Raw genomic sequence first — 22,291 nt, 5'->3', positions numbered from 1 at the left:
TAATGATGGTAAAGTTCAAACCCTTTTAGACTTACATGCAAGGTCCTCTACAATCCAAGTTCAAACTCTTTTAACACTTACCTTCCATTATTTTTCTACATTAACCAGTCAAGCATGGCCATTTCATGGCCAGTCCACAGTATTTAACTCATCTAGAATTTATCAATCAAGATGAACCTTTTATTTACTTCATTAAACCTTTCCTGGTCAGCCAGTCCCAAATAAATTCCTCTCTCCCTCAAACTTTCTGTTCATTATTTCATAACTGATTTTGCAACTATTGTCTTGTGGCAACTTTTCTGTTGTATTTTGAACCATTCCTAAAATTACATTATCATTTTTATACATTTAGGAATTGTTTTCCAAACTATCTTATAACTTCTTTGAGCTTAAGGAATTTTGACTTCATATTTATTTGATTCCCTTCAATTACTTTGCATAGTTGGGCATAATAGACATTCAATAAATAGCATTCATTTGAAATTAAATTCCTTGACTTTGAATGAATAAGTTATTTTATCTACCATACTTATCTGAATTAACTTTAAGGAAATATGAAGGAAACAAGTTTTAAATGAAATCAAATTCTTATCATTACTTTTTTTATTGAGCATACATGAAAGATGAAAAACTAAACATTTCCAACAGATTCAATAGCAGTGATTCACCACAGCCTTTCTATATGATTATGAGGAAATCATTTGGGTTGGAAACAATATTTTTGCTGGTTAGAGGCGGTCTTTGTGTACTATTGGGCCCAATGATTTTTTAAAATCACATTCTTTTCTATTACATTTGTCTCAAAAAGCAGTAGTTGCCCTTTAAGTATTTTTGTCTCACCATTTAAATAATCCATTAGTGTCTACATATGAATGCCCTGTTTCCAAAAAAAGGTATTTTAGCAGAAGGAGGAATGTGATTTTATGAAAAAAGGTTTTTACTCATACCAATCCCTCAAATCAGTCTTGTACTCATTCTCCATTATAGTTAAAAAAAGAAACAAAACAAAACAAACACAATTTCTCTGCAGCTATTATGTCTCCATGGAAAATTATTTAGTTCATTACAGTTTTCCTTGAGGAATGCAGATTAACTATAATTATATGTGGCACTTTTGAAATAATATAGCTTTGTTCCAACCAACCATTTCCTTTTTAAATATTTTAGGCAGATTAGTTTTAACCAACATGCTTTTATTTCAGCTGTTCATTGAAAACAATCTATTTTTCCTTCCTTCCAAACATGATATTTTCATTAAAGCTATTTCTTTTCACTGAAAAAAGTCACATTTTAATATAAAAGCAGAAGGGAAATAACATATATGCATAGATTCATGTTCTCAAACCTTAGCAATATATCATGAGGACATGTTTTATTGACATAATAATATGAGAATTGACTTCAGTATCATATATAATCCTTTCATCCAGAGAAAACATATAATTAATGGATATTTATTTAATGCAGAGAGAGACCCGGTAGTGTCTCAGTACTATCATTTAAAGTTTTCATTATGCATTCTGTCTTTTTAAATTATATAAACTGTAATACTCACTTGTACTGTTTAAGATGATTTTTAAAATGTTTGATGAATATATGTATTTGTTAAAATATAGATCAATTTAATCTTGTTTAACAAACATTAAGCATCTATGACTACTGCTATTACTAACTAACTTGCATTTATATTGCCCTCTAAGGTTTACGAAATGTTTTGCAAATATTATGTCATTTTATCCTCAGGATAACCTTCAGAGGTAAATGCTATTATGATTCCCATTTTATAGATGAGAGAACTAAGGCAAATAGACATTAAATAACTTGAGTAGAGTGATATAATTAGTAAATGGCTGTAAGAGTACTTGAAATCAGGTCTTCCTAAATTTAAGTTGTGTTCTTCTCACTGTGCTATCTGGCTATCCCATGTGCCAAACAAGCACTGTGCTAAGTTCTGGAGTTCAAAAATAAAAATGAAACTGCCTCCACCCCTAAGGAACTTACATTCTTCTTGAGGTAGAAGAATTGGAGATAGGTTAAGGGGATGAAGACATGTATACAAAAAATAAAAAGCAAATGCAAATTAATGAAAACAAGTCATCTAGCTACATTCTAAGGCATTTTATTAACTCATTAGATCATTAAAGGCTTAAAAACACAGAATACAACTCTCATCAATGTAGAAAGATTTAGGTTTAGTCTAAATGATTTCTTCAAATGGTGATCTTTTTGGCCTATAATCCTCATTAATATTTTTTGTCTTGCTTCAAGAAGTTTCTATGAAACAAAATATAGGAATCACCTTCCTGGAATCATCTCATTTAAACATATTTATTTATTTGGTGTATTTATTGATTTGGTGTCCCTTACATGTACCCCAAGACAAAGGTCTTTTTGTGAGATCATTTGTGAGACTTACACTAGTTTTTAAGACGTATTTTTGCTCTATTGAGCAACATACAAAAATGTTGCTCTTTAAGGACAACAAAAAAATCTCATTTTCATTGAACATTTTTGTATTAGAAATAAAATTTTAAAGGGTGTGTGTAGGAAAGAGAGACTTACAGACATACAGAGACAGAAAGACAGACAGAGAGAGACACAGAAAGAGAGACAAAAAGAGAAGGGAGAAGGGACGGACATATATGTCCAACATATATTGGACATATAAGCATTTATCTTTAGCCACATTCATCACAATACTATGTATGGGTTATATGGATACCTAGACCTATTCTACTTTACATTCTTTTTTTCGTTAAATACTTTTCTACCTTTGAATCATATCCAAATATAGAACAACATCAGGATTCACAAATTAACTGTAAATTTGTCAAAGATGTCAGCAGAATCTTTGGGATCATATTCAATGCAAAGCTTTTAGTGAGATTGGGGACACAAATCCATCTTTACATAAATTATAATACAATGGCTAACATTTATAGTTCTTTAAAGTTTGTGAAGGCTTTTACAAATATTATCCTTATGACAATCCTAGGAAGTTGTTTTTCAATCATTTTTCAGTTGTTTATGTGACTCTCTGTGAACTCATTTGGGGTATTCTTGGCAAATTTGTTGGTGTGGTTTGTCCTTTCCTTCTTCAGCTTTTATAGATGAGGAAACTGAGGCAAATGGAAAGTAGTAATAGTGATGGTGGTAGTGGGGGGAGGAGGAGAAAGAGAATAAAGAGGAATAAGAAGAGGAAGAGAAGTTTGTTGTTGTTAATCAGTTTGTGATCCTTTCTTGTGAACATTTCTTGGCAAAGATATTGGAATGGTTTATGGTTAATTTTAGATGAGGAAACTAAAAGAAATAGGGTTAAGTGACTTGTCCAAGGTCACACAACTAGGAAGAGTCTGGCTCAAGATTTGAATCAGGAAGATGAGGGTTCCTGACTGCAGGTCCAGCAGTCTATCTATTGTGCCACCTATCTGATTCCAGTAGTATTAGTACCTGTTGTTATATAATGCCTTAAGGTTTCTAAAGTGCTCTACAAATAATATCTTGTTTTACTTTCACAAGCCTAGGAACTAGGTATTATTATTATTGTTGTTGTTCCCAATTTATAGTTTATATGAGAAAGATAGAAATTATTTTAAGTGATTTGCCTAAGAACATATAAAGTGTTTGAAATTATATTTGAATTCTAAGTCCAGCACTCTATCTATTATGCTACTAGTTGCTGTAGTTTAAAAGATAGTTTTAGAAACAGATTTTATTCTTCTATGTAAATGAAACATTGTTATATGTGCTCAGATTCTAAATAGTTATTTCATCATAGGATAATCTGGCACTTGTGCAGAGACTCATACAAAACTTACAGGATTGCAAATGATTTCATGGGAATTTGTTAAGCTTTCTTCTGGAACATCATTCATTCAAATTATGAGAAATGAAAAAGAAACTTGGAAATTACCCTAATTTCTGGTTATTGCTAAATGCATGGAAAACTCTTCAGTCAAAAGAAAATACCTTTATGCTATTTCTCTCTCTCCTTCTCTTCCTCCTCCTCCTTCTTCTCCTTCTTTTTCTTCTCTCCTTGCCTCCCACCCTACTCTTAGGATTAAGTTGAAGAGAAAAATGTTGGGTGAAATTAAGGATGCTACATATCAACCGATACTTGTGATTCCTCAGGCAATTATTGGATAAAGAAAATAGATGCAGATTTGTAGATAGGAGAGCAAGACAGTCATCTGTAGAACAATGTAGTTACCATTAATTGAAAAAGGAAAAAAAAACTTGGACTATGATTTTGAATTTAAATGTCCTCATCTATATCTTGTCATTGGCCCCAAATGGCTCTACAAGAGAAATTGAAGCTGGTGATTTTGCACAGTCCTCCCTCAGTTAAATCCAACTCACTTGCATATCATGGCATCACCTTCCTGATGTCGTGATTCTCTTCAAGAATGAAGAACTAACAACAAAGCATTAATCCACCTATATGACTAAATTCACCAGTCTTTTAAAAATAGAAACCAAGGAATGGAGATTTAATTGTTTTTAAGTAGTTTGACTCTAGAATATCAATACTGGTATTTTAGCAACTGCTCTATTGCTAAAATATTTGTGTGATGACCATGCTCACACCCCAGATACCTTAGAATCAGCCAGAGTCAGGATAAGCAAAAGTCCTTAGTCTTTATTCTTGTTCTTTAGACGCAGGATTAAACAGGATGGAAGCAGAATCTCCACAACTGCCTTCTTCCTCGCCTACCACAAAGAGTGACCCTGGCTAGCCCTACTAGACCCCTAATTCCCTCCTACAATCCTCTGTATATACCAATCATTGAGCCAGCACAGGATAGTGAGAAGGACCATTTTCCAAGCATATGCCCATAGAGTAGTGTCCAATCAGTAGTTAGCCTCAAGTGCTTGGCAGTCTTGACCTCAGTGCATTGATTCAATAGTTTCAGCCCTCTACATATTTGTATGGATATAAGTAACAGAAGTGAGTAGAGAGTTTGTATAATAATTAACAAAGCTAGCATTTACACAAGGGCTTTACATTTACAAAAGAAAAACTATTTATATCTGTTATCTCATTTGACTAGTTATTTCATTTGATCTGAGAAATATATGTCAACTAAACAGAACTATTTATCTTGCAGAGCAGGCAAATTGTAGATATAACAAAATTTTGTCAGTGCTATTATATTTATAGAAATATAACTTATATATGTACATGGACATATATATATATATATATATATATATGCCTACAAACACATCTAGACATGCTATATTATGAAAAATGGAGTAAGGTGATATAGCAGACTGCTGCTAGACTTGAGAGTCAGGAATACAGTTTCAAATCCTGCTTTTGAGAATATTAGATATATGACCTTATATAAATCACAATTTCTATGAGCCTCAGGCACTTCCCTAAGAACACAAATTATACATTAGCTGCAGTTTCAGGAATAGTTTTCACATTGACAAGATCATGAGTCCTTGCATACTGATTATATATATATATATATATATATATATATATATATATAGGCAGTACCTACATCACTTTCATTTTGTACATCTTGTTTGTTCCCTTCCATTATGCCTTTGGAATACAAGTTCCAGTTTTAACAAATGTCCTGACACCTTAGACTTTTTATTCCTATGCTTACAGGTTAGGGAGGAGATGCTAAGCCTATGATTTCATTGGTAAAGGGAATACCCAATTTTTACTTTATTGCTGTTTCAATTTTATCTGACTCTTTGTGACCCTGTGGATCATAGCACACTAGATCTTTCTATCTTCCACCATCTCTTGAAATCTGAACTAGTTCAGATTTATTGTTTCCATGACATGATATATCCACTTTATCCTCTGCCATTCCATTCTTGTTTTGCCTTCAATCTTTCCCAGTGAGTCCAGTCTTCTCACAATAGTAGATGAAATGTATACTTTTTGTTCATGGTTGGTACTTCCAGACTTTTGTTTTGACACAATCATTTGACAACTAAATTTTTGGCCATATTTTTTTGTTGTTGTTTAATCATTCAGTCATGTCAGATTCTTCAACTCTATGTCAGGTTTTCTTGGGAAAGATACTAGAGTGGTTTGCCATTTTCTTCTTTAGCTCATTTTACAAATGAAGGAATGAGGTAAACAGAATTAAGTGACTTGCCCAAAGTCTCATATACAGTATTTGAGGCCAGATTTGAATTCAGAAATGAGTCTTCCTGATTTCTATCCATTGTGTCATTTATCTGCCATACTACTGCTTTCTTATCCTTGTCTCATTACTTCCGGTTACCTTTCTGCTTCTCCCTATATTTTTTCTATTTATTTTACAATCTTTTAATAAAAGAACTTTTACTGTGAATCTAACAATTATCAACAAACACTCGAATATATAAAAAACAAGAAAAATATATTAGAAACTCTAAACTATTGTGTACAGTTTTTAAAAGTAATACCAATGTATGCTAAATTTAGCAAGGTGGGAAGAAATTATTCAAATTGTTTATGCTCCCTTCACTTTTTTCTTCTATATATTAAAGTACTTGATTGCTTTTGGCCAAATATTTAGAACTCCCAATCATTCAAACAAAGAAGTATTTATTAAGTACCTGTTGTTGTGTGCTACCCACTAACACATTACCACACTTCTCTTCAAATAGAAACCCTCTCATTGAAATAAACTCAGCAGTCTTTCATGACATATGTGAACTAAGTATTATTCTTGGGAAACTTTAATATCTATATTAAAAATAATTTAATCAATCTTCACAGTTTTTTTTAACTCCTCAGTTCCTACAAATCTCTTGCAACTCTTGCACAAGTCCTCAAAATCGACTCTATCCAACAGGCTAGTCAGATTCTAGAGCTCACCATCTATGAAAACATCTCTACTTCTAAAATCCTGTACTCAGAAATTTATCTTTAGCCACAAATTATTGATCTTCTAATTCCTCTACTCCTTTACTTCTCCCATACCCATTCTGTGTCTTTTTTATCGCTTTTGGCACCTCCATTTCTTCCAATCCTCTGAGTTTACCAACACTATTTTGATCTTATTTTCATCTCTAAGCAGAATTGTCTTTATGGTCAATCACTTCAATAATGCTCTTTCTTCCACCTTTGAATCATTTTCTCCCTTTGACATTATTACTTCAATGCTACTGAATTCTGCTAAACAAAATCATGAAATTGTCTTGTTTGCCAAAAAGGAAGTAACTATTCCTATTTCTCTCTCTCTCTCTCTTTCTCTCTCTCTCTCTTTCTTTCTTTCTCTCTCTCTTTCTCTCTCTCTCTCTCTCTCTCTCTCTCTCTCTCTCTCTCTCTCTCTCTCTCTCTCTCTCTCTCTCTCTCTCTCTCTCTCTCTCTCTCTCTCTCTCTCTCTCTCCTCCTTACTTACTCTCTTTCTCCCTCCTTCCCTCTTTCTCTCTCCAAAGTTATATATTATCTTACCTCCTTAGCAACAAATGCAAGGTTCATTTTCTGTCTCCATCCTTCTTGCCTTCTTACTGACATTTGATATTATGAATCAGAACCACAAAATCACTGATTTCTAGAGTTTTCCTCAGAGGTAATCTAGTCCACAATGAACCTGAATATGAATTTTGTCTATGTCATTCAATACAAGTAATAATCCAGGCTTAACAGGAAGCCCTACAGGGGAACTCCCTTTATCTCAAGACAAAGTATTCCACTTTTGAATAGATCTAACTATTAGGAAGTTCTTCTTTAAATCAAACTTAAATTAGTATCTTTCTAATTTTCTCCCATTTTTCCTAGTCCTGTTCTTTGGTGCAAACAGGATGAAGAGATTATTTCTTCTACTTGACAGACTTTCAGATATTTGAAAACAACAATTATGTCCCAACATCCCTTATTTCCCTATCTTTTTCACTCTAATCAGCTCCAGTTCCTTCAAATGATCCTTGTCTGGCAAGACCCCATATTAATTCTTTAGGGATTGTCAATGTCTTTCATAAAAGGATGCCTCAGATTGAGAAAAATATTCACATTATGAAGGCCAGAATACAAAGCTATTATCTCACAGTGACTTTTTATTAAAGCCTAATATTTCACTAGGATTTTTTGGGGGAGCAGACATATCAAACTGTAATTTGTAGTACATTAAAGCTCCCAAGGGTTTTTTTCTAATGAACTCTATTATGTCTTCTCTATATATACTTTTAAAGTTGACTTTTGAACCCAGGTGAAATTTAATTTTTATTCTTATTTTTCATATTTTTATTTGATTTTATCCAAAGTTCTAGTCTATTAAAATCCCTTTTTAAAAAATCTTTTTATCCTTTGTGTTCATTATCCCTCCTAGCTTTCTGTTATTTGTTAAGTATACTAGCTAAGCACTTTATCTTTTTTATGCAAGTCATTGATAAAATGCAAGACCAGCACAATTCTCAGAGAAAATTCCTTTGGAGACTTCCTTCAAAATTGAAATCAAATCTTTAGGTCTGACCATTACACTGGTTCTAAATATATTACCATCTAGTCTACATTTCTTCATCTTTTATACCAGAATAGCATGAGGGATGTTGTCAAATGCTTTGATAAAATCTGGGTACAAGGCACTGTCCCTTTCATATGTGAACAGTTTGGATGCTGAAAGGGAAAAAAAGAACATTTGCATAAGAACATTTGGATGCATAACATTTGCATCCAAAAATGAATAAAATCAACTTGTGAAGAAAAAGTAGTCTCTTAGATAAAATGCTAAAGAGAAATACATGCTGTTCTGAAGATCAGATAGACAATTGCCTCTCAGATGACTATACTAATAGGACTTATCTGAAAACAAGGCACTGAAGTAACATAGCTACAAAATACTATGATCCAACCAACTCATTTTCATGTGACTTATTTTAGAGACTCAAAGACAAAATTGTAGAGAAAATATCTATTAGGGAACTATGAAAAGATTATATAAATTTAGTGTCCACACCTGAAAAAATTTGTTGATTTTTAAAAAAATTTCATCTCATAATGTAACAATGTATCACAGATGATCAACAGAGTCTAATTTAAGTTGGTGGAAGACATAGGAAGCCAGAGAGAATAAATCTTGAAAAGAAGCCACAGGATGAGATAGAATAACAAGCAAGAGAATAAGCTGAACAAGTATGATTTACAAGAAATTAAGACAAAAGGCAGAAAAAGTTTTCAGTTGAAACAACAGTGTTATCAGTTGCATTGTTGGGAACTTGCTGATTGGAAAAGCATCATTTGTTGATGGTCTAGAGAAAGCCTTGGAGTAACTATTGGAAAGGGACAGCCAAGTGACACAGTAGATAATTGGGTCTGAAGTCAGAAAAGCTCATATTTTAGAGTTTAAATCTGGCCTCAGACATTTAATAGTTATGTTACCCTGGGAAAGTCACTTAACTTTGTCTCATTTTTCTCATCTGTAGAATGATCTGGACAAGGAAATGGCACACTACTCCAGTATCTTTATCAAGAAAATCCCAAATGGAGTCATGGAGAGACAGACATGACTGAAATGATTGAATAACAGTTATCAGAAACTCATTGGAAAAGAACTGCAGCTTGATGCTATGTAAGGTGCTCTTAGAACTTGTTGCTTTTCATGGCCATTTATATCCTGAGAGAGTGGGAAACTCTTAAATAGTATAGGGCAATAGGCCCTCTTTGGATATATAGGAAAAAGATCAAGTTTTGTAATTGTTTTGCTGTGAGAAGAAACATGAAATTGATAGGATAAATCAGAATGCTCTTTGCAGAAGATTGGAAGTTCTCTCATCAGAGAGAACATCTTGTCACTGAGAAAGTGTAAGATTTTTTTTCTCAGGGTCATGCTAAGAATAACTGGAAGCTAAAAAAGTTTGGTTCATTAGCTTGAAAGCAGAGGAAGAGAGGCTTTGACAAGCAGGAATGTAGTGAGAATCAGAAGGGATAAACAGCTAAGAGAAAAGTTATTTTATGAAGGGTAGATTTTTCTTGACAGAACCAAGCTCCTCCATACTTGTAGTCCATACCTGTCAGTTGCTCCAGGTACATGAGTTTCCCCATGATTATGCCTTGTTTTTAGGTTAAGGGTGTCCCTACTCTCCCTAAATAAACACGGTGTACATTAATAGTTGAATATGACCCAAATTTCTATGTAGATTGTAGTGTTTTATTTATTCCTGCTTTTGTTTTCAATTGAGTAAGTGTACAGTTATTTTTGCTTTTGCTTTATCATTCAACCTTATTTTAAACAATTAATGATGTCGGGGGCAGCTAGTTGGTGTAGTGGATAGAGTACCAGCCTTCAAGTCAGGAAGACCTGAGTTAAAATCTGGCCTTAGACACTTAACACTTCCTAGTTGTGTGACCCTGGGCAAGTCACTTAGCCCCAATTGCCTTAGCTAAAAAAAATAATAAAAAGTTAATGGTGTCATGGTGACTCATTTTGTGTGCTGGGAACTACACTAGCTCAGGAAGCACAATGGCAAATAGGAAGAGAGAGACAGAAAGAGACAGAGACAGAAACAGAGACAGACAGACAGACAGACAGAGAAAGAGAGTACATAACTAGCCACTGACTGAGAGTGGTATTCAGATCAGGCTGAATCCATACAGGTGAGGAAAGCAGAAAGTTATATGTGTCATATGGATTCCACATGCTCATGCTATATTGGAGTATTGATCTTAACCACACATATGCTATACTATCATCTTAGTAATTTTATTATATTTATGTAAACTGTGTCTATAATATTCTCTTAATTAATAGTCTAGTAACTCTGTGACAAAAGGAAATATAGCTAGCCTACTGTGACCTCTTCATGAGACTATATTGGATCTTTGGCAAAAAGAGTATTCCCTCCCTGATAATCTCTTCTCCCTTGAATTCTGTGATTCCTCATCTTACCCTTATATATGTGTTCCTCAACTGTTCTTTGTAGGCCCTCTTTCCCTTTACTTTTACATTCTACCTTGGTGCTCCCATCTACTCCTGTGGCTTTAATTATCACTTCTATGCAAATGACTCCCAAATTGATCTCCACTTGTATTCTTTCATTTGGAAATCCAATAACAAATTTCAAATTTCCTGTGAAACATCCCTCAGGAATCTCAGAATCAATATAAGATCATAGCATCATAGGGTGAAAGCTAGAAGAGACCTCAGAAACTACCTACTCTCATCCCATATTTCAAAAACTGTTTGGGAGGTTTAGGGAGGTTATAAGGAAGTTTAAGTGACTTCTCAAAAGTCACACAGAATATAAACAACAGAGATAGGATTTGAATTCAGGCCTTTTGCTTCCAGAGTCAGTCTTCCCTCTATGCCACTGTGATTCTCCCTCACAACAAATACGCTTATTCCCTCAAATTTCTTTTATATTAATGGCACAACCATTTTCTAAGTTTTCTATACTTGAAATCTTAATTTAAGGTATGATCTTTCCTCTTTTAACTCACACATTCAATCACATTGCCAATTTTTTTTTCTGAATTTCCCATTTTTAATTTTCCCCATTGTTTTCTGAATAAAGTATATTGCATGGGTAGTCAATACTCTCCACAAACTGGAGTCAAACTTCTTGTCCAGTTACCTGTTTCACACTTTTTTCTTCAGTAACTCTATACTCCAATCAGGGAACATTAGTCTACTTCCTGCCATCTCTTTCTATTCCTTTGCTTTTGCTTTTCCTCATACCTAGAATAGAATCCACTCTTACTTTCTTCTGTGAAAATACTTCTTTCTCTTTAAGGTCCTGTCCAGATGATGCCTCTTTCATGAAGCTTTGTTTTGTTCAGTCATTATTGAGTCATGTCTTAGTCTTTGTGACTCCATTTGGGGTTTTCTTGGCAAAGATATTGGAGCAGTTAGCTATTTTATTCTCCATCCCATTTTACAAATAAGGAAACTGAAGCAAAAAAACGTTAAATTACCAACTCAGGGTCACACAACTAGCATGTCAAGGTCGGATTTGAACTCAGGAAGATGAGTCTTCCTAACTCCAGTCTTGGTGCTTTTTGTACTGTGCCACTTACCTGCCTTAATTCCTACTCCCACCCAAATGAAATTCTTCTTAAATTTCTTTAGCTGAATTATCTGTGTGTGTGTGTGTGTGTGTGTGTGTCTCTCTCTCTCTCTGTCTGTCTGTCTCTGTGGGTGTGTGTGTCTGTCTGTCCCTGTCTCTTTGTCTGTCTGTCTCTCTCTGGGTTTCTGTGTGTGTGTCTCTGTCTCTGTCCCTTTGTCTGTCTTCTCTGTGTGTGCCGCTGTCTCTCTCTTTTTGTCTCTGTCCCTTTGTCTGTCTCTTCTCTCTTTCTCTGTCTCTCCCTTTCTCTCATAGGGTCCAACATAACAGAAAAAAGAAAGTGGGTATTAAAATGGATATATTTCTAAGTATTGGTTGATCTTTAAAAATAAACCATATAAAACTACAAAAGTCCTGAGTATAAGAATATAATATACACCACAGTAGTCCAGGGAGAAGGAGAAACCTTGGCCAGAAGCAATAGGTGATAATAGTAAAAGGGAAAGCAAATACTTGAAAAGAAAAGAAATGGGATGACTGGAAAAGGGGCACTTAAGTACTTTTTTTGGTTGATGGGACTCCTGCTGGTATTCAGCAGGGGAAAGACCAGCAGGAGTTCCATCAGTCCCACTCCTACAGTTCTTTACCTCATATCCTAACATCCTCCCTCATTTCCTCCCTGGATGGAGCCCTTTGCCCAAAACTGGCTTGGAACTTAGAGATTCAAATGGATTCTGCCTTTCTTTGAAGAATTAGAGCAGTGAGAGAACAACTGAACTCTTTGGGGGAAAATAAAATATGTATACACTTTTAAGTTTAATCTGCATTATTAATACTTACTTATGTGTATATAATGAACAAAATAATACATCAAACCCTCATTTGTAGTAACTGGTGATTTCTGAGTTGTAAATGCTCACACTGAAAAATTAATACTGTCTCACAAATCATTTAGAGCTGGTTCTAGCATACCTCTGCCTATTATGGATTCTTTGGACTTTTGAGAACTATCCTGAGAATATAACCATCATTTTATAAGATGGGAAATTTTGGGGAAATGTCTAAAGTTTCAGTTGAACTTTTGGAATATAACCTTTTAAAAATGTTGAGTAGCTATATATTTATATATTCACACATATATAGAAAGAAGGATGAACCTGTGTTTTCACTGGTACAAGAAAGTGCTGGCAATGAAGAAGTTCATGCATTTTGGCATCTTCTTTCCAGCTTAAATGTTTAGTACTGAGAGCCAATATATGCAGGCACAAGACTTAAATCTCTATTTTCCTGACTTTGAGACCAGCTGTCTATGATGTTGTCTATCACAATAGCCAGCATTATACTGTATTATTATTATTATGTGTATTATACACATACATATAAGCAAAAAAAAACAAATAAAATAAATAATATAATATAACAGATACCCAGAAAATTGAATTATGCATCATATATCTTAAATATAACATGCTAGTTTAACATATTTGAACACACAGAAAGATGTGTTGTATGTATTCTGCATGTTTCATTTTTTAATCATTCAAAACATTTCTATAATAATCATGTTATAAAAATCCCAATAAAACCCTCAAGAAAAATAAAGTTTTTTTTTAAAGTAGGTTTCAATCTATATTCAGTCCAGACACCATCAGTCTTTCTCTGAGGATAGATAGCATTTTTTATCATGAGTCCTTCTCAGTTGTCATGAATCATTGTAATGCTGAGAATAGCTAAATTGTTCATAGCTGATCATCTAACAATATTTGCTGGTACATATACATAACAATATTTGATTCCTAAACAAAGGTAAACATCTATGGTTAATTTGCATAAGTTTTAATACTAGGTAAATGAGCATTTTTTCATATTACGTAATTCTTACCTCTTCCTTTGTCTTTTTTGATATAACACGAAGCCAATCCCCAATCATGCTTAGGACAGCAGCAAAGTAAGCAAGCCCTACCAGGATCCAAAACCATACCACTGGCTTGTAAATATCTAAGTACTCAATATCTGATCCTCCTGTAAGGGGAAAACAAAGTGGAACAAAAATAAATCCATGGTATATGCACTAAATGTCTCAGGTATTTTGTGAATGTCTTCAATTATTTTTTATCATTATATTATTAATAATGTTTATCAATGGATCCATCAATTACAGATCAACAATACCAAAGTAGACTCCTAGAAAAAAGAAATCTAATGGATTCTTCTTTCTTACTATCCCAATTCTATTAATGAAATATAAACTTGTTTACTTTATGACCAGTGCATAAATTCCCTGGTACATAATTGTCTGATACATAAAGAAAACTTGATGTATTTGATCAAACTGAATTGAATTGTCAGTTTCATCACATTCATTCCATTCTCCAAAGTTTTTGGCCTCCTGTTCATTTCAGATAATAACTTATTAGTTTAATTAGGGCACTGAGAGACTGTAGTGAGAAAAGATTATCCAAGAGAAACTTGAAAGGCACTCACAATTGGGGTGGAGTCAGAAAAAAAAAGATAGGAAAAAGTGGTCAGCCAGATAGAAAGAGATGCAGAAAAAAAAATGCTATGGAAAACCCAGAAGAGAGACGTTCTCAGAGTTCTTAAATACTGCAGAGACCTTGAAAAGGATGGGGATTGAGGAAAGACTTGGTGGTCTTGGCAATTATGAGCTGGAGCAGGATAGTGAAAGCACGGTCAATTTGGCAAGTGTGATGTGCTAAAGGCTGCCATATGGATTTACAAATTCATTTTCCAATAATAATCATAATTATGTGAGGAAGATGGCATAATTATTATTCCCATTTTAAACTTGGGAAAACTGAAGCTCAAAGAGAGCAAGTGAATTCTCTAGATTTACATGACTGCCTCATGTTGGACCAGAATTCAAAGGCAGATGGTCTGATTTCATCCCCTCATGCTTTTTCCCTTAAACTACTCTACTTCCCTTTAGGTAAAGTCCTATAGATAAGTAGTTACAGAGGCATTTGTGTTTCCAGGAAATCCTTTTAAGTTCATTGTCATCAAGACCAAATTCTTCCTTTATTGTTCAATTAGTTAAGGTTGCTTAATTACTAAGAATAGCACACACTTGATTTAACGCAGAATTTTTTTTAGTGCCACAAAGGAGTCTTGGGAATTAAATGGTGACCACTATTAAGTGAAGGAAAACTAACTAACTGAAGAGGATCCCTAAATTTCGTAGATGTTGCCATATCCCCAGCATTTCTTTTGTGCTTTAAATTACTTACCAGTCTAAATTATCTAACACACACACACACACACACACACACACACTCCAGTTGGCTTTCATATTGATATCCTGATTCCAGATAGACACCCTGGAAAAGTTTAGAAAAATATAAGAAAAAAACAATTGAGGATGAGGTAGTGAGGAAAAAGGATGGACAGCTTGTTCAATTTCTGCAAAGATGGGAAAGAGATTCAACTTTTTATTTTTTCTTTGGAGCCAAATTTGGCAATTATAATTAGTGTTCAGTTTAGGGTTTTTTTATATTTTCTTCTTTTCCTTTTTATCGTTTTATTCATTATGTATATTTTCCTTGTTTTAAACATACTTCATTTTGCATCACATCATATTTTCTTCATTTTTATGAATTTTTATTCTACAGCAATATTTGATTTTATTTATGTACCAAAACTGGTTTAGTTATTTTCTATTCAATGAACACTTTGACCCTAGTATGCTTGCCCAATAATTGATAGTCATTCTTAATAGTCTAAATTTGATTAATGTGACAAATGCATAATTAGTTTTGTCCTTGAAAAGATGTGTCATGATAATTCCTATCTTTATCTACTTCTTCATGTAGTCCCAGTTGCCTGCAATAACCTCTCTTATTCCTTTTATCTATTCTATTTCTATGTCTTCCATAAAATTTCATCTAAGTAGACCCATTCTTTGCATTTATAAGCATGGATTTTTACAAAACCATTCTTTGTGTGTTTCTGTTTAATTAATGAGTCAAATAAATCTTTATAAAGTATCTACCACATGCAAAATACTGCTCTAGAGACTTGGAAAAATATAAAGTTTGAATAAGACATCCTTTTCACAAAGCTGACCATCTAGAAGAAGGGAGAATATATTATATATTATGTAAATATATATTATAACAATATAATATATCAGATATATTATAATGTGTTGTTATTATATAAATAATATATATTATAATATGTGTGTATTAGAAGACAGCAAAACCAAGTGCCACATGAGGTCTGAAGGGAAAGAATATTCTTGACTAGGGACTCAGAGAAATCTTTGTAGGTTTGCGGTCAAATAAGTAGTTTTGTGTAATTGAAAGACAATTTGTAAACAAAGAGTTACAGTGACCCAGCTATAAAATACCAGTAATTATATCATCCTGAATTTCTCCATATTTCACAAATAATCAGCAATTCTTTTCAAAAAACACTTAGTAAGCACCCACTAAGTGCAAAGTGGAAAATAGCATGAATGGTTGAAGAAAGTGGCAAAACCAATTCAAATCCTTCTTCTGGTATTTACTGGCTGTGTGTTCCTGAACTAGTCTAAGCATTCCAAGTCACTAAGACTATGACTTGTAAAGTTGCTAAAGATCTGCATTGATAAAAGGAATTTCTTCACCCTGAGTTTCCCTACACTATGAAATCAGAGCTCCAGATTTTTTTTTAAAAAACACAAGACCCCATTCCAGGGATGCAGGGTTTATAAAAACTAAAATAATTAAATTCCTGATTTTTGAGAAGCTTATACTGGAGAGGGGGTGAAGAAGGGAAGTGGGGGAGACCAGATGGGGAAGACTTAACTACATGTAAATAATGGAAATTAAGGAAGGAGAAAAAAATAACAAGGTGGGGAAGTTCTGTATAAATACAAGGTCAGGGTAACCCTAACAGAAGAGGTGATGTCTGAGTTGTATCTTCAAGGGAGATATGAATTCCAAGAAGCACAGGTAAAAGGAAGTGAATTGCAGCTATGGTGGGGAAGGAGCTTGAGAAAATTCCCAGAGGTAGGAAAATAAAAGTTGATTTCTAAATGCATTGTGGGACAAAATTGTCTTGATCGAAGGCACAAAGCAATTTCCCTTAGCTTTATTAGCTGATTCTGGACTGAAACAAAAGGGCATCATATAAAATATACTTGATAATGTTAGTGGTAATTATAGTGTGTAAGATCTTAAGTTCTAGAATAAGTCACTGAAGGTTTTTTGGGTAGAGGGATAAAATGGTCATTAGAAAAATGCTTTTGGTCATGGTATGTGATGATGATATGTGAGTATATCTACTTCCTGCTCTAAAATAGTTTCTGATTCCTTAATATGCTACACAGGTATTATGAAGATTGTATAGCTATGCCGCAGATATTGAATTCAACTGTGTAAGCTCCAGTTATACAGTTTGAAAACCCAAAAAGAGCCAAATGGACATAGGGATTGCAAAGTACCTGTTGGTCATTGGAAATGAGAACTCAAGAGCTCAAATTTACAAGTGAGAGGAAAGAATCATGATGACAGCTTGATGTTGACAGAGCCTGCCCTTGAGACCTTCCTTTCCACTAATCACAATAAGTAGGCAAGAGTACCCTGATAATGATAGTAAGTAATCAGTTAATCAGCATTTACTGAATCAAAAATATAACCTCTAAGATCTTTGGTTTACAACAAAATCCCTCAAAATTTATATGCTAGGACATAAGGGATAACTGAGGTCTAGATTCAAAGTATCAGCTCCCTTTCTGGTACCAATCTATTTACTGTAACATAATCTGCTGCTTTGTTATCTGTGGTCTAGTAAAATGAATTTTACTTCATGATTGACAATAGATAAGATAGCACTTACTATATAACAGGAACTATATTAAGTAATTTATAATTATTATCTCATTTGATCATTATTATTATTCTCATTTAACAGATCATGAAAGTGAGGCAACGAGAAGTTAAGTTACTTGCCCAGGATCAACCAGATAGTAATTATCTGAGGCAAGGTATGAATTCAGGCTTTCTGGTTCTATTCAGAGTAGTATCTAGTTGCCCACAAAGATGCTAACTAGAGATAGGCACAAATACAAATTGAATTAGGGATATATAAAAATTGAAGAGGGTTAACTAGAAATAAATACAAATATAAGATTAGACAAAGAGCCTGACCTCTGGCTAGGAATTAAGAATATTCCAATTGGAATCTCAGAGAAATTATGACTAAACTCAGAACTTTTCATATAAAATAAATTTCTTAATGCTGAAGAGAAGGAAACCATGTTGCACTCTAGGTTTAAATGAGCTAATTATTTTTAACAGTTAAGATCTGAAATGAGAGTCTGAATTAGATGGCATATGATTTCTCTTCAAGCTTTGGCATTCAGTAATTCCAATTACCTAAAAGATAAAATACAAACATCTTTGTACTTGAGAACCTACATATTATGGCTATAATGCCTAAAGTTTGTCCTCCGGAGTATTTCACTTTCTTTTTATGAATTTTATATTTTACTAATGAGGTGCTAGCTTCATCTTGCTCTCTCCTTTCATATCTCTGTCTTTTGAAATCATTTTCTTCCTTGAAGGCCAGCTCAGAAGTCAGGGCATTCATGAAATTTTCTCTGATATCTCCTAGCTGAGCTTGCCAAAATTAAAACTACAGTACCAACTGCAATGACAAAACACAATAAATACAAAATAGGATATTCATGAAAAAAAGCCAGCTTCTGCAACAAAATAGTAGCCAGCCCCATAACACAACAATTGGTTGGCAAGCCTACCCTCAATTAGAAATGATCCCTTTCTCTTGATCTTTCATTCTTCTCTGATTGACCTCTCCTAGTCAGGTATAATATTATAACATATTCAGTTATGTGTATATCTTATCCTATCTTTTACACTGTAAACTCTTTGAAGACAAATACTATGTTATTTTGCATTTTTATATCCTAGGCTACATGAGAGTGCTTAATAAATGTTTGTTGAATTGAATTTATAAAAATTATATCTACATACTTCCTATCTGTTGTACCCAGAATTATCAATGGTATGGCATGAAAAAAGTTTTGTTCCTAGACACAAAAAGTTAATTCCAAAGGAAAAGAGGAATAAGGCATACTTTTCTCACACAATAGGGATATTTATGCTTCCCATTATACCTTGCTTTGTGGTCCTTCAGAGGAATGTTTATTGCCAAGTCTCCCATCCATCTCACCAAAGATCCATCACTGAGATGTCCTATTCCCAGGCCCATTATCCCTTTGAGGACTCATTCTCTCTGGGTGATGGACTAGCCTTTTATGAAACAGTGGCACAATTGTCTTCTGTATTACTGTTGCCTTCCATCCAGCAACCACTATCATATTATCTTCCATACCAAAACATTCTACTCCACATACATACAGATAATTGAATTTGCCCCAGTTTGGGCTGGGGTTTTGATTGCTTAAGTTCAAGTAACCTAATTCATTTGATGTGGAAATATGCAAGTGGTCATAACACCTCTTACTCATATACATATATATGTATGTATTATATATATATATATATATATATGTAGTTCCATATTTCTAATTAAAGTATAAAAAACAATAGAGAAAGCAAGTTTTACATTGAAGAAGCATTATCCTAGCCACAAATACAACTTTACAAGTTAAATAATAAAGTCTTCAAATTCTTACATAAAGGTATTGGTCCTCATTTTCTTAGGCTTTACTGAGAAAAGGATGCCAGGAGTAGCAGTAGTATCTTATGATGGATGATCTTTTGTTTATAAAACTCATGGGAAAACACATTTGAAAATTCAAAGGACTAACTTAGAAATATTACATGGAAAGTACCTGCAAAATAAGTTCATCAGGTAATTCCATTTTTCAAATATTTCCATTTCAGTGAAATCAAAAGGATATTTTTGCCAAGAGCGTTCTTTTTTAAATCAATCTTTAGAAAAACTTCATCCAAGTACTCATGACTCACTTAACAAATAAGTACACCAAGATTCCATTTTAGAAGAGTTGGTTCATGATCAAGATGACTTTTTATGTCTTTCTTATAAACAGGATGTCACATTTTGAGAAGGGTGAATTAACTTAATCACTTAAGGTCCGTTTGGGTAAAACAGTCAACCCACAATGTTTTGTATGTGGATTTTAATCTCAGAAAAAGTATATTTTTCCATTCTTAATTGTCACTTCTAGGTTGAAATTTATGCAATGTGATGAAGCAGGGGAAAATCTACAAAACTGGGAACTGTTAAATACCTCACAAACCCTATTCATTTTCTTGAGTCTAAAATTCTGTCTTCTGACATCTCAAAATTGTTTGAATTCTCAAAGGCTACTTGAGTTAAATGTAAGCTGTTGATGGTTTTAACATACTAGAAAAAAGTTTCCAAAGGAGAGACTATCAATTTAAGCAAAAAGAAACTCATTTCCAGTAGGCTGGTCACTAGATAATGAAATAGCTACCCAAACAAACAAAAAATACAAAATTGTTCTTGATCCTATATGGATCCCTAATGAAGACTGGAGCAGAGTGAGAAAGAAAAAAAATGTTAGACAAGAGAAGAATCACACCAATTTTTTAGACTACTTAAAGTCATTGACTAAATTCTTGATACTATAGATGTGGGATGCTTGTCCAATTATCAACAAGTTGTCATATCAATGGGATTTCCAACTTTAATATTCCTGCTATAAATAAAACAACAAAGCTACAAGAAAATTTTGGCTACATGAAAATAATAATCACATATTCCTTTGTGAAAAATAAATAAAAAAGATTTCAAGAATGGGTTTTGTTGAACATCCAAAGACAAGAAATATCATTTCATGGAACTTAGTCATCTAGTACTAATTGCAGTGCTATGGTGAGAACCATAAAAAATACTCCCAGCAACAAGTCATTGCTCTAAGTTCAGCAGCTGTTACAGAGCATAAAGAGGTAGAGAAATTCTATGAAGAGGAACAAAGATCCATACAGTGAGGAAATCACAAACTTTGGGGACAGAGGATCTAGGTTCAAATATAACCTGTAAAATGTGACTTTTGGCAAGACATTAACCTTCCCCACATCTCAGTCCTATAAAATAAGAGGGTAATATTAGATGACTTCTGATGTCATTTCTACTTCTGAATCTATTTTCTTACAAATCTCTAAATTAAATCAACAGTTTTTATTATTATAGTGAGTTATTAGCTAATGGTGAATTTTCACATTCACAAGGATTTTTTATATTAACATGCTTTCTTACTTATATTAAAACATAAGACTTACAGTTTCTGCAGTATAAAGTTGGTCATGTTTTGATCATGTTTCTGAATTCAAGTATTTTGAAGTGATATTTCAGTTCACCTTATTTATGGGCTCATCTTTATATATATAGTCCTATAGAACAGCCAGTTCATCTAATTCAAAAACCTTTTTTTTTTTTGCTTAGACAATTGGGGTTAAGTGACTTGCCCCACACAGCTACAAAATGTTAAGTGTCCGAGGCCAGATTTGAACTCAGATACTCCGACTTCAGGGCTGGTGCTCTATCCACTATGCCACCTCGCTGCTCCCCAATTCAAAAATCTTATCTACTTCAAGATACTTGTATTGTTAAAATAACTCACTAAAATGAGAGGTGTTAAGGTTTTATCATCTGGCTATTATGCATTTTATCATTTGGCTATTCTTAAAATGTTCATGTTCAAATAATATACCCCTTTCTTTACAAGTATTTTGTAATTGTAATTTGTAAGCCAATTTTGACTACCAATATTCCTTACTCTTTCATTAAAGGATACTTTATGTGGCATGGGGGGAAAATAAGTGTTTTTCCCCTTATAAATATGTAAATTATAATGTTATAAAATGTAAAGCGCTGAAAACTCTTCAGTTCATGCACTGAGGTCCGACAACTGAGCACTTAAGGCTAACTACTGATTGGACAATACTCTATTAGCATATGCTTGGAAAATGGCCCACCCCACTATTCTGTGCTAGCTCAATTTGTTGGTGTATAGAGAAATTGGGAGGAGGGATTAGAGGGTGGAGTAAGACAAGCCAGAGTGACTCCTGGCCAGGAGAAGAAGAAGAGAGGTATGGAGATTGTGTGTCCATTCCTCTCATTTCAACCAAAAATAAAGATCAAAGATTTTTGCTTATCCTGACTCTGGCTGATTCTAAAGTATCAAGGGTGTTAACTTGGTCCTCACAATAAAAACACTTTTCATATTTCCTGATTTCTTTGAACATGTTAAAAATGGTATGTTCTAAAAGATGGATGAAATTCATTTTTTTATTCTAACAGATTATTTTTTTTCAGACTCAGTTATGAGTTTTCACTATGATATTTTCTATTTAAAAAA

The 22,291-nt window shown here is 33.5% G+C and overlaps 1 protein-coding gene across 4 annotated transcripts in view; it reads right to left on the bottom strand.

Moving 5' to 3' along the window:
- The window catches only part of KCNK2 (potassium two pore domain channel subfamily K member 2), a 266,217-nt gene that overhangs the window by 62,191 nt on the left and 181,735 nt on the right, over positions 1-22,291 (bottom strand). For all 4 annotated transcript variants that reach the window (XM_031937370.1, XM_031937368.1, XM_031937369.1 and 1 more), the window contains exon 6: positions 13,841-13,980. In XM_031937370.1, coding sequence (XP_031793230.1) covers positions 13,841-13,980 — 140 coding nt within the window. The remainder of the gene's footprint in view (positions 1-13,840; positions 13,981-22,291) is intronic.

The sequence above is a fragment of the Sarcophilus harrisii genome, chromosome 4 (genome assembly GCF_902635505.1).
Source record: "Sarcophilus harrisii chromosome 4, mSarHar1.11, whole genome shotgun sequence".
In the NCBI taxonomy this organism is placed as follows: Eukaryota; Metazoa; Chordata; class Mammalia; order Dasyuromorphia; family Dasyuridae; genus Sarcophilus; species Sarcophilus harrisii.
Note: the sequence above shows the minus strand (reverse complement) of the source record. Positions and strands in the feature narration are given on the sequence as shown.